Source organism: Limanda limanda, chromosome 20 (genome assembly GCF_963576545.1).
Source record: "Limanda limanda chromosome 20, fLimLim1.1, whole genome shotgun sequence".
NCBI classification, from domain to species: domain Eukaryota; kingdom Metazoa; phylum Chordata; class Actinopteri; order Pleuronectiformes; family Pleuronectidae; genus Limanda; species Limanda limanda.
This window is the reverse complement of record NC_083655.1, coordinates 21,351,853-21,365,340: the sequence shown is the minus strand read 5'-3', so window position 1 is coordinate 21,365,340 and position 13,488 is coordinate 21,351,853. Positions and strand designations below refer to the sequence as shown.

At 48.6% G+C, this 13,488-nt stretch overlaps 1 protein-coding gene across 1 annotated transcript in view; it reads left to right on the top strand.

The window, feature by feature from the left end:
• Positions 1-13,488, top strand: part of plppr5b (phospholipid phosphatase related 5b) — a 106,619-nt gene that overhangs the window by 68,336 nt on the left and 24,795 nt on the right. The window contains exon 4 of the mRNA XM_061093969.1: positions 10,985-11,235. Within this exon, the coding sequence (XP_060949952.1) occupies positions 10,985-11,235 (251 nt within the window). The remainder of the gene's footprint in view (positions 1-10,984; positions 11,236-13,488) is intronic.

Here is a 13,488-nt window from a genome sequence, read left to right as displayed (position 1 = left end):
ATTGGGTGGATGATAAAAGAGGGAACCTCCACATGATTAACTCATTGTTTCAATATCAAGAACAAATATATGGCCCGAAAAACACACTCCCCCTCATATTTTATCAATCAATCAAGTTTTATTTGTATAGCCCACATTCACAAATAACAATTCGTCTCATAGGGCTTTAACATTGTGTGACATCCTCTGTCCTTAACCCTCAGCAAGAGTAAGGAAAAACTACTAAAAACCCTTTTCACAGGTAAAAATATGTAGAAACCTCAGAGAGAGCCACATGTGAGGGATCCCTCTCTCAGGACGGACAGAAGTGCAATAGATGTCAAGTGTAAGAAAACATCATCAGGATTTTTAGGAGCATCTATGAGGGTAAACATTTTTCAATACTATGTGTCAGGCAGTCCCGCTGCAATCACAGTCTCTGGCCAGCAGCCAGCAAGACCACGATCCAGCATCAGGATGGGATCCACTATAATCCACAGTCATTGTCCACCGCCGCCAGTTAGAATCCATTATCAGCTGCCGCCTTGGTCGTGGTCCCTCATCATCCGATGCCAACGCGACAAAGGATCCTCCATTACAACGACGAAAACAAAACATCTTTTTGCGAAAGGACATGTCTGATTTTTGAGATATTACGCAAGTGGAAAAACGCGGTCCTAGAAATTACTTTTAAGTGACTATTAAAGGACAAATCAGGATCGAAGATCACTCCCAAGTTCCTGACTGTGTCATTGGAAGCAAGGGCAATGTCATCTAGCGCAGCTATATCATTAGATAATGTATCTCTAAGGTGTTTAGGGCCGAGTATTATAACCTCTGTTTTATCTGAGTTTAATAAGAGAAAATTGCGGGTCATCCAGGTTTTTATGTCCTTGAGACATGCTCGAAGTTTAGTTAATTGATTACTTTGATCAGGTTTTATTGACAAATATAACTGGGTGTCATCCGCATAGCAGTGGAAATTTACCGAGTGTGTCCTGATAATGTTTCCTAGTGGAAGCATATATAATGAGAATAAAATTGGGCCGAGCACAGACCCCTGTAGGACACCATGGTTAACTTTGGTGCGCACCGATGACTCATCATTGATTTGAACGAATTGGGAGCGATCAGCAAAATAAGATTTAAACCAGTTTAAGGCCGTTCCTTTAATGTTAATTAACTGTTTTAGTCTCTCTAATAAAAATTGATGGTCAATTGTGTCGAATGCTGCACTGAGATCTAACAGAACAAGGACAGACACAAGTCCCTGATCTGAAGCTATTAGAAGGTCATTAGTGACTTTTGCCAGGGCTGTCTCTGTGCTGTGATTGGTCTAAACCCAGACTGAAAGTCTTCATATATATTATTTTCCTGGAGAAACTCACACAGCTGATTGGCTACAACTTTTTCTAAGATTTTAGATAGGAAGGGGAGATTAGATATTGGCCTGTAATTTGCTAAAACCTCTGGGTCTAAGGTGGGTTTTTTAATTAGGGGTTTGATTACAGCTATTTTTGTCACGGGTATGGTGAGGACCCAAATGCAGCACAGGCAGACGAGATCTTAATTGGTAATGAACTTTATTTTTCACTGCAGTCTTAAACAGTTCTTAACAGTGGCAGGGTGAAAAGTCTTTGTTCCCAGTGATCTTCAGCGAGATCTGGCAAGGAGTGAGTCTGGTGTTGCTGAGTGGAGGCAAGGTCCACAGCAGGAGGATTACCTAGATGCAGACAGGTTCAGTGGTGAGCTGTGTAGCAGGCCGGAGCAGGTAGCAAGCAGGTAGCAAGCAGGTAGCAGGCAGATAGCAGGTAGCAGGCCGGAGCAGGTAGCAGGCAGGTAGCAGGCAGATAACAGGTAGCAGGCCGGAGCAGGTAGCAGGCAGGTAGCAGGCAGATAACAGGTAGCAGGCCGGAGAGAGAAATGCTGGAGGTCAGGCATTTACGCAAGACAATCTGGCACTGAAGCAGAGACAGGAGCAGGCTTATATGCAGCCAGGGCTGTCACAGGTGTGGAGAGTTGGCCTGATGAGGGGGCGTGGCTAACAGGTAGAGTGGAGCAGAGACAGAGGAGTGGAAAAATACCAGCAGACAGGAGATGAGCAGACTGTGACAGAACCCCCCCCTCAAGGGACGGCTCTCGACGTCCCAAGACGAATGGACCAAACCGGGTGGGAGGCGGGGGCCTGGAGGAGGGCTAATACTCGTCCGAGAGCCCAGCGTCCATCTCCAAGACCCTGGTCCCGGGGAGACTGTCGTCGCTGTCGTTTGGGGACTCCGACGGAGGATGTGGTCTGGGAGGTGGCCTGGTTCTGGACGTCTGGGTGGGGTTGCGTCGATGGAAATCCCTGATGATGGTGCGGTCCAAGATGTTCCTCCCAGGAACCCAGAACCTTTCTTCAGGGCCGTAACCCTCCCAGTCCACCAAGTACTGGAATCCCCTCCCACGCCGGCGAGACTGCAGGATACGACGGACAGTGTAGGCGGGACCTCCATCGATGAGGCGAGGAGGCGGTGGAGGTGGTGTGGCAGGAACCAGGGCGCTCTCTTGGACCGGTTTAACCTTGGAGACATGAAACGTGGGATGAACCCGCATGGATCTAGGGAGTTTGAGCCTCACTGCCACTGGGTTGACGATCTCCTGGATCTCGAACAGGCCGATGAAGCGAGGAGCCAGTTTCTTGGATTCCACCCGGAGGGGAAGATCACGGGTGGAAAGCCAAACTTTCTGACCCGGCTGGTAGTCTGGGGCCTTGGAGCGGTGGCGATTGGCGGCCGCGGTGTAGCGGTCAGCGGCCCGGAGTAGAGCCGCCCTGGCTCGGGTCCAAGTCCTGCGACAACGGCGGATGAAGTCCTGGACAGAGGGGTAGGATGTTTCTTTCTCAAGTGCCGGAAAAAGCGGTGGTTGGAACCCATAGGTGCACTCAAAGGGGGAGAGAGGTGTTGTGGGCGTATTCTACCCATAGGAGCTGTTCGGACCAAGAAGTAGGGTCTTGAGACGTCATGCAACGTAGTGCCGTTTCCATCTCCTGATTCTTGCGTTCGGTCTGGCCGTTGGACTGGGGGTGGTACCCCGAGGACAGGCTGACGGTGGCTCCCAGGAGCGAGCAGAACTCCCTCCAGAATACTGAGGCGAACTGGGGACCCCGATCAGAGACCATGTCCACTGGGATGCCATGGAGACGGACGACGTGGAGGAGGAGTAGTTTAGCCGTCTCTTTGGCAGATGGGAGTTTGGGCAGGGGCACGAAATGTGCCATCTTGCTGAACCTATCTACCACCGTCAGGATAGTAGTGTTGCCGCTGGATGGTGGTAGACCGGTGACAAAGTCCAAAGAAATGTGCGACCAGGGACGATGAGGCACAGGCAGAGGATGTAGAAGACCGTCAGGGGCATGATGAGCCGGCTTGTGCTGGTTGCAGGTGGGACAGGCATTGACGAACCCCCGAATGTCCTCATCCAGTGACGTCCACCAGAACCGGCGCCGCACCACGTCCTTGGTCCGTTGGATCCCTGGATGACAGGTAAGTTGAGTGCTGTGGGCCCATTGTAGAACCTCAGACCGGAGGTCAGGCGGGACGAACAGACAGTTGGGAGGGCAAGCACTAGGTCCGGGCTGGTCTTGGGCGGCGACCCTGACCTTCTCCTCTATCTCCCAGGTGAGTGTGGCCACCAGACGGGAAGAAGGCAGGATAGTGTCTGGGTCGGTCCTGTCCCCCTCCTTTTCCGAGAACTGACGGGACAGGGCATCGGGCTTGACGTTGCGGGACCCCGGTCGATAGGAGAGGGAAAAGTTGAAGCGGGTCAGGAAGAGTGCCCATCGAGCCTGGCGGGAGTTCAGTCTTTTGGCGGACTGGAGGTACTCAAGGTTTTTATGGTCAGTCCATACCAGAAACGGCAGTTTAGTCCCCTCGAGCCAGTGTCGCCACTCTTCTAAAGCCAACTTGACGGCGAGGAGCTCTCGGTTTCCAATGTCATAATTCCTCTCTGCCGGGGTCAAACGTCGGGAATAGAATGCGCAGGGGTGCAACCTCTGGTCGGAGGCTGCTCTCTGGGACAAGACAGCCCCCACTCCCGAGTCGGAAGCGTCCACCTCGACCACGAACTGCCGTTCAGGGTCCGGTATTTGGAGGATGGGGGCCGAGGTGAATCGTGTCTTCAGGGCCAGAAAAGAGTCATTGGCGGCCGTGGACCAGAGAAACGGAACCTTGGAGGAGGTAAGAGCTGTGAGGGGGGCCGCCACCGAACTGTAGCCCCTGATGAACTTCCGGTAGAAGTTGGCGAAGCCCAGGAAACGTTGCAGCTGCTTGCGGGAATCAGGGGCGGGCCAAGTGGTGACGGCAGAAACCTTGGCTGAGTCCATCTCCACGGTCCCTCTCCCTACGACGTACCCCAGGAAGGAGACAGACGAGACGTGAAACTCACACTTCTCGGCCTTGATGAACAGGGAGTTTTCCAGCAGACGTTGGAGGACCTTCTGGACGTGATGTACATGTTCCTCTCTGGAGCGGGAGAAGATCAGAATGTCATCAAGGTTCACGAAGACGACCCTGTTGAGCATGTCCCTGAGCACGTCGTTGACCAGAGCCTGGAAGACAGCAGGAGCGTTGGTGAGGCCGAAGGGCATCACCAGGTACTCGTAGTGACCAGTGGGGGTATTGAACGCCGTCTTCCACTCGTCCCCCTCGCGGATCCGGACCAGGTGGTAGGCGTTGCGCAGGTCAAGCTTGGTGAATATGGTGGCCCCCTCTAGGAGCTCGAAAGCTGAGGAGATGAGAGGCAGGGGGTACCGGTTCTTGATGGTAATGTCATTCAATCCACGATAATCAATGCAGGGGCGGAGTGTCTTGTCTTTCTTCTCCACGAAGAAGAAACCTGCTCCAGCCGGAGACGAGGAAGGGCGGATGATGCCTGCCGCTAGACCGTCATTGATATATGTCTCCATCGCCCCCCTCTCAGGAACGGACAGGGAATACAGGCGTCCTCTGGGGGGCGTGGCACCGGGCTGGAGGTTGATGGCGCAGTCATAGGGCCGATGTGGGGGCAGGGAGGTTGCCTTGGCCTTACTGAAGACCTCCCTGAAGTCCAGATACTCAGCCGGGACCCCCAGCACATCGGTAGAAGAACTGGTCGTGGCAGAAGGTCATGGTGTGGCGGCTTGCTTGAGGCAGACCTGGTGACACGATGAACTCCACCCCAGGATCGCCCCTGTGGTCCAATCAAGGTGTGGATTGTGACGTCGGAGCCATGGGAACCCCAGAAGGAGAGGATGACGAGGAGAGTGCAGGATGTGAAACTGGAGTGTTTCATGGTGGTTCCCGGAAATTAACATCCGTATAGGCACTGTCAGGTGGGTCACAGTTCCCAGAAGTCGGCCATCCAGAGCGTTGGTGGAAACTGGAGCTGGCAGGGGAATCTGACCGACACCCAGCTGCAGAGCTAGGTTAGAGTCCATAATGTTGGCATCAGAGCCAGAGTCAATGAGGGTGGCGAGGGTCTGGGATCCCTCAGGCAGTAGCAGGCGGACCTGGCACAGGGATCGTGGGCTGGAGGAGGAGCTAGATGTATGACTCACCAGGAACTCCTTCCTTCCTGATGAGCCCGACCTTTTAGCGGGCACCTGGAAATAAAGTGTCCCGCTTGGCCACAATACAGGCAGAGGCTCCCCTCGCGGCGTCTCCTCCTCTCTTCTGGAGTTAGACTGGCCCGACCCACCTGCATGGGTTCAGGCTCCCCTGAATACCGGCAGCCAGAAAGCATCGATACGTCGGAAGCCGCTGGTGAAGGGGCGGGCTGGCGTCGTCCTGCGAGCCCCTGATGTTTCTCCCGCTGTCTCGCTTGAATGCGACGGTCAATGCGGGACGCCAGCTCGATGATGCCGTCGACAGTGGTGGGAAGGTCGTACGAAATCAGTTCGTCTTTAATGTAGTCAGCGAGCCCCATCAGGAATGCGTCGCACTGGGCAGCCTGGTTCCACTCACTGGAGCTAGCCTGGGTGCGGAAGTGGATGGAGTAATCGGCCACTGAACGAGACCCTTGCTTCAGACCTAGAAGCCCTCCAGAAGCGTCCGGACCTCGGGAAGCTTCTCCGAACACTTTGGGGAGCTCAGCGGCGAAGGCTTGGAAAGTGGAGCACGCTGGAGTGCGACGCTCCCACTCGGCTGTTCCCCACAGCCGAGCGCGCCCCGTCAGATGATTCACGGTGAACGCCACCCTGGCGTCTTCCGAAGCGAAGGTGTGGGGCTGGAGGGCAAACAGGATGGAACAGTTTTTGAGGAACGGGCGGCAGCCCTCCGCGTCCCCGGCGTAGCGTTCAGGAACCCCCACACGAGGCTCCGAGGCGGAAGCAGAGGCAGCCGGGACTGGTAGAGGCTGGACTGGTTCTGGAGGCAGAGGGACAGCTTGAGCAAAAGCTGCGGCGAGTTGTTGGACCTGCGAGGCTAGCAAGGTAACCGCCTGCTCCTGCTTAGTCACCGCCAGTTGAACATCTGCTGAGTTCGAAAGCAGCAGCGCCTCGTGGTGCTGGAGCATCGCCTCTACCTTCTCCAGGCGATCCATCGGCGTGTGCGCTGGGTCCATGTCTGGCCAGATTGTACTGTCACGGGTATGGTGAGGACCCAAATGCAGCACAGGCAGACGAGATCTTAATTGGTAATGAACTTTATTTTTCACTGCAGTCTTAAACAGTTCTTAACAGTGGCAGGGTGAAAAGTCTTTGTTCCCAGTGATCTTCAGCGAGATCTGGCAAGGAGTGAGTCTGGTGTTGCTGAGTGGAGGCAAGGTCCACAGCAGGAGGATTACCTAGATGCAGACAGGTTCAGTGGTGAGCTGTGTAGCAGGCCGGAGCAGGTAGCAAGCAGGTAGCAAGCAGGTAGCAGGCAGATAGCAGGCAGATAGCAGGTAGCAGGCCGGAGCAGGTAGCAGGCAGATAACAGGTAGCAGGCCGGAGCAGGTAGCAGGCAGGTAGCAGGCCGGAGAGAGAAATGCTGGAGGTCAGGCATTTACGCAAGACAATCTGGCACTGAAGCAGAGACAGGAGCAGGCTTATATGCAGCCAGGGCTGTCACAGGTGTGGAGAGTTGGCCTGATGAGGGGGCGTGGCTAACAGGTAGAGTGGAGCAGAGACAGAGGAGTGGAAAAATACCAGCAGACAGGAGATGAGCAGACTGTGACAATTTTAAAAGACTGTGGTACATAACCTGATGATAATGACAGATTGATTGTGTTAAGTAACGAATTATCTATTAGGGGCAGAATTTCTTTAAGTAATTTAGTTGGAATCGGATCTAAAATACAGGTTGTTGGTTTAGAACCTGAGACTATTTTGGTAAACTGATCACGGGTGATCAGAGAGAAGCTGTCTAAATAATGGGAAGTATTCTCAGCCGTTTCTGAGATCTCTGTTGTTGGGAGGGTATTAGTGCCAATTGAGGGCAGGAGATGGTTGATTTTATTTCTAATAGTTAGAATTTTATCATTAAAAAAGGTCATAAAGATATTGCTATTTAGGGATCGAGGAATACTGGGTTCGGTGGAGGTGTGACTCTCTGTCAGCCTGGCTACAGTGCTGAAGAGAAACCTGGGGTTGTTTTTATTCTCTTCTATTAGTTTTGAATAATAGGCAGCTCTTGCTTTGTGGAGAGCCTTTTTATATTCTTTAACACTACTCTTCCAGTCTAGGAGATTTTCAACACTGTTGCTGGAGCGCCACTTCCTTTCTAATTTTCTTGATATTTGTTTCAACTCATGTGTCTTGGAATTATACCACGGAGCTAATTTACTATGTTTTACACATTTCTTTTTTAGAGGCGCTATTGAGTCTAATGTTAATCGTAATGAGTCTGCAGAGCTATCTATGAGGTGGTCAATCTCAATAGAGCTCGGGTTTTTAAAGAATTTGTTGTTTATGTCGACGGATAATACGGGTTTAAATGTAATCGGAATTATTTCCTTAAATTTAGCTACAGCACTATCAGGTAGACATCTAGAAAATGAGCTTTTTATCAGGGGCATATATTCAGATAGAGAAAAATCGAAGGTTATTAAATTATGGTCTGATAGTACTGGATTGCGCGGAAGTACTGTTAAATGTTCAATTTTACTATGTGTATGATAACACAAGGTCAAGTGTGTGGTTACAACAATGAGTAGGTTGATGTACACACTGACTGAAACCAATTGAGTCTAGTATTGAAATAAATGCTACGCTCACGCTATCTTTATTATTGTCAACATGAATATTAAAGTCACCAACAATAATAATTTTATCGGTCTTTAGGACTAGGTTTGATAAAAACTCAGGGAATTCTGTTAGAAATTTAGTATAAGCCCCAGGAGCACGATAAACTACAGCAAATACGATTGGCTGTTGGTGTTCCCTGGATTGACGTGGAAGACTAAGAACAAGACATTCAAATGAGTTGTAGCTGAGTTTAGGTTTAGGATTAATTGATAGACTGGAGTTAAAAATAGCAGCAACTCCACCTCCTCGCCCGTGTTCCCTGGGAACGTGTGAATTTATATGACTGGGGGGAGTAGATTCATTTAGACTGACATATTCATCAGGATGCAGCCACGTCTCAGTAAGGGACAATAAATCTATATTGTAGTCTGAGACTAGTTCATTAACTAAAATAGCCTTTGAGGACAGTGATCTGATGTTTAAAAGACCACATTTGAAAATCTTTGTTTCCTGTGTTGTTCCAGAGGTTGTGTTAATAAGTATAAGATTATTGTGTGGAGTTCTCGCTCTGTTATTGTTTAATTTAAATAATTTAATCGGACGGTAGACAGAGACAGTCTCTATGCGGTTGGGTGACTGATCCAGAGGGAGCGCAGAGAAGTGTTTAGCACTGCAGCTCTGCTTCCTGGTCCCAACTCTGGGTTGTCATGTGATAGACTTAGTAATATTCTTAGATAAGAGAGCTGCTCCATCCCAAGTGGGATGAACGCCGTCTCTCCTAACAAGACCAGGTTTACTCCAAAAAGTTTGCCAATTATCTATAAAGCCCACACCGTTTACAGGACACCACCTCGACAGCCAGCGGTTAAAAGACAACATGCGACTAAACATGTCATCACCTGTTGTGTTAGGGAGAGGGCCAGAGAAAACTGCTGTGTCCGACATCGTTTTTGCAAAAGCACACACCGACTCAACATTAACTTTAGTGATCTCCGACATACGAAGCCGGGAGTCGTTGCTGCCGACGTGAATTATGATTTTACTGTATTTACAATTAGTTTTAGCCAGCAGCTTCAATTTGGATTGGATGTCGCCGGCTCTGGCCCCTGGGATACAATTGACTATGGTCGCTGGTGTCGCTAATCTCACGTTTCTCAGGACCGAGTCGCCAATAACCAGAGTTTGTTTCTCAGCGGGTGCGTCGCTGAGTGGAGAAAATCTATTTGAAACGTGAGCTGGTGGCTCTTTAATCGTGGGCTTTCTATGGGTGGTACTATGCCCCCTCCGGAACGTCACCCAGCCGCCCTGGGCTCCCGGCTGCCCGGGGCAAGTCGAGGGACTGCTAGCTGAAGCTAAGCTAGGTGGCTTCGCTGCGGCTAGCACGGGCCTGCTAACTACAGCTAACGGGGGTTCTAAGCTGAGGAGCCGAGCTTCTAAGTTGCTAAGCCTCGCCTCCATGTCTACCAACATACTACATTTATTACATTTACCACTACTGTTAATGGAGGCGGAGGAGTAAGTAAACATGAGACACTCGGAGCAAGAGAGAGCGGTGGAGCGAGAGGGAGAGAGAGAACACATCGCTGCTAAAACTACGAGGGTGAGATTTAAACAGAACACAGAGTCACAAAGCACCAGAGTGTAGGGGCTGGTATGTGAGGGTGCTGAACTATATACCGGTGATTTTAGCCGTAGTAGAACAGAAAGACAGTTGTGTTTAGCGGAGGAGCTAATTCAGATAGCGACTACCACCCGTGTCCCGTGGCAATAACAGGAAGTGACGAAATGACGCGGCACGCTTACCGTAAACACTGGAGCCAATGTACATTCAAGTAATAAAGCGAATTAAAAGCTTATATTGATCACAAAATATTTTTCATCATATGATCTGATAAGTGACATCATAAAGAATGAACTCAAAAAATGACGACATTGCATAGCTCCTGATTCCTGATTTGATTAAATTTACAGAGAAATAGATTAAAGGAGACACAGTCTAGCTGACAAACAAACACACACCGTATTTTTAGCATACAGATTGAGAGTGTGAGAAAGGACTCCACATGAGAAGCTTTCTTGTCATAGAAGTTAAGGACTTCAACACAGGGTGTAGCTTGTGGAAGTTCCTTGGAGACAAGCAGGCAAACTGAGTTTCCTCCTTTTGATGTCTTCTTAAAATTATTCATTGTTCAAAAAACTCCATCTCAAGTCCTCGTTCATATTTTTGGGGTATTTGTTCTTATAAGTGTGAAGTTTCATTTGCAACTTGTTTTCAATAGATGCTGCATGGGTAAAATTATTGTTGCTGTCATATACTCTTAAAAGTGTATAAAATTATTTGATGGGCATCTTTCAAACTGTCTTTTTGTGTTTTTTTGCGGTATGTGGCAGCAGTCTGTTGTTGACAGATAATTTCGTCCCTTGCTCACTTTCCACAGTAATGTCGTCAGTAAATGCTTTGGACTGAGGACTTATATCCATCATGACAGCACAACACAAGCGCTAAGGAAACACTTTTAGTTCCAACAGACACTATAAATAGACACCAAGTTTCTCAGTTGACCATCAATATTAAGGTCTGGGAATTAATGTTCTATTGATGTGTTGTTCCTGAATATAGCTGAACAGCCACAGTTGAGGCAGATGTAAAAAGAACCCTTTCATAGAGAGAATGTGAAATATATGGGGAATTATAGACAGTGGAAGAGTCTGGTGTTGGGACAGCTAAAACAGCTCCTTTTTTTGATTCATACTAAAATAATAATTCACCTTTTGATGGGAACACATGAGTCCATCCTCTTAACATATTCTTTTTCTTCTCAGGAGTCTACACCTTTGGCCTCTTCACCGTTGACATCTTTGTCAATGCAGGCCAGGTAGTGACGGGCAACCTCGCCCCCTACTTCCTGACGATTTGTAAGCCAAACTACACAGCACTGGGCTGCCAGCAGGCTCTGCGCTACATCAGCCACCAGGAGGCCTGCACAGGAAACCAGGACGACATCCTACGAGCCCGTAAAACCTTCCCATCCAAGGAGGCCGCGCTCAGTGTGTACGCTGCACTCTACCTGGCTGTAAGTAACTCTGCTCTTCTTCTACATATATACTGTGGGTTAGAATAAAATAACTCTTTATCACGGTGATTTGTTGAAAACCAAAACATTATGGATTCATCATTTCTCCCATACCTTTGGACCACACATATATACTGTACTTGTAGGTACAGGGCAACAAGAAGGTAGTGAATCGAGAGTAACATTCTCAGAACTAGACCTTAAAAGATGAGCATTTTTTACTACTAAAGAATAACTGTTCCAATATTAGGTACCTGCTCTTTAAAATATCAATTCCTTCCAAATGCAAGTTTGTTGCTTGGTAGAAGTATGTGCCACTTAATTGAAAAATACAGACAATCTCAGTTTTCTTCTTCTCTATTATTTCCCAAATATCCCCCTTTATTGTGAGATGCACCTCTATGCCTGTTTAAGGTCCTAACATTCACGCTGCATGGACAAAAATTAAAGGCCGGCGCATGCTTCTGCAACTGCGGCTTTTCACACAGGTGAGTCGACGGACTCGTTGTAATTTATGGTTCTCCAAGGGTTGCGCGTGTTGCAAAGCAATTCCCCGCCAGAACACTAGGCGGAGTAACTTTTTTTGTCGAAGACGACCTTAGAGACGCCTTCTTTGTGTGTGGCAGTCGTCGACTGTTTATTTTCAACGCCACTGCTGCTCCTCATAGCCTTTTTCTGGCGGACAAATTTGTCCCATATCTTCTGTCATACAAGTGGTCATACTTTCGGATCTCTTCTGCCAAACGCTCTTCTATTTGGTCCATATTCGTTCCTCTAAATCCTCCGTGGTTTCTGCCTGTATTATGGGGCATGAAACCGGAAATGTGACTCCGGAAAGGATGTAGTTAGCAGACCGATCACAGCCTTGCGGGCTGTGTGAGGCTTGTGTAACTTAGGGGCACGCAAGGGCTCTTGCACTTGCGTGCCCCTGAAAACACAGAAGCCGGCCTTAGGCCATGAACTCCAAGGTGCTGCCTGTAGGCCACAGTTGTACACGTGTGGTGCACATCATGGCCAGGATATGACTCTGTTTCTAGAGCTTTGAGTGTTCCCAGTAGTGGGGTTGCCACGGGAGCCAGTGTTAGCAGTGTTACACAGTGTTCAGACACACATAAGTTACATAACATGCCCACCAGCCCCACTGTCTGCTTGAGGTTTTGTAGGCATAAACCTATTTGGTTCATTTTCATGTACTCGCATTAACGCCAACACATAAAATAAAAAGTCAAATTTGTGAAACAAGTCAAAGCTAAAAACAGAAACTCCTATTTTCCACCCATTTGCCCAAAAGGAACCTGCTATCCTTAATCAGTCAATCTTCAAATTCTGTCAAATGAGGTGGAGGTAACATTCTAATCCACATAAAACACAAACAAACCTTCAATTGAGGTTTCCTGCATCCAAATCTAACGTTACAGATCATAGTGAGTCAAAACTTTTCTTGTCTGGTGTAATCATTAATACCAGCGTTGTCATGACTTTGTTATCCAGTGGGAAAATTTTCACAACATGGCATCCCCACCAAGGAGCACAGTGGCCTCAATAATTTGGAAATAGAAGAACTTCTGAAGCAGCAGGATTGAACTTGTAGATCCATCCAGATCTTCAGATGTTCTCTGCAGAGACTTGAGAGTCCTTTGTGGAATGTTAACTAACTGTTCACATCACACTTTGACCAAAAATCCAACATGCTTATAAGTTTGAGCCCACAGAGACAAGAGCAGCATTAGATATCTTCTGAAAGCACACAAATCAAACATTTCCAGAAAGGCTCTGATTCTTGCCTATGGTCTTATTGCTTTGAATTTCTGTGTCAGAGAGCCAGAGTCTGCCTGAGTGCCCATGAGCGATGGACAGATTTGGACCATCAGTGACTCCCTGCATGATGGGGGGAGCAGATTGCTTCCGTTATCTAGGTCATTTAGCAAAGGCCATTGTGTGTGTAAGCTCTGCATTGAGGCCATACACGCAGTTTGCACACATAGAATCTCATACACACAGAGCAATGACACACACACACACTCAGAGAGAGGCACACATGGACAAAGAAGATGAAGATTACCCCTCTTCGAACTCTCATTGGCTCGGTCCTAACAGCAATTCCAGGACCGTACATTTGCTGAACCCGAGGATTTATCAAAATGAGGTTGTAATTACTCCATTCAAATGGGAATGTAGCAATAATATGGAGACTCAAAATTAGGCTGCTTATTAGAAGATTTTGGCTTGAATGGAGGCTGTAAGGTTGTGTCA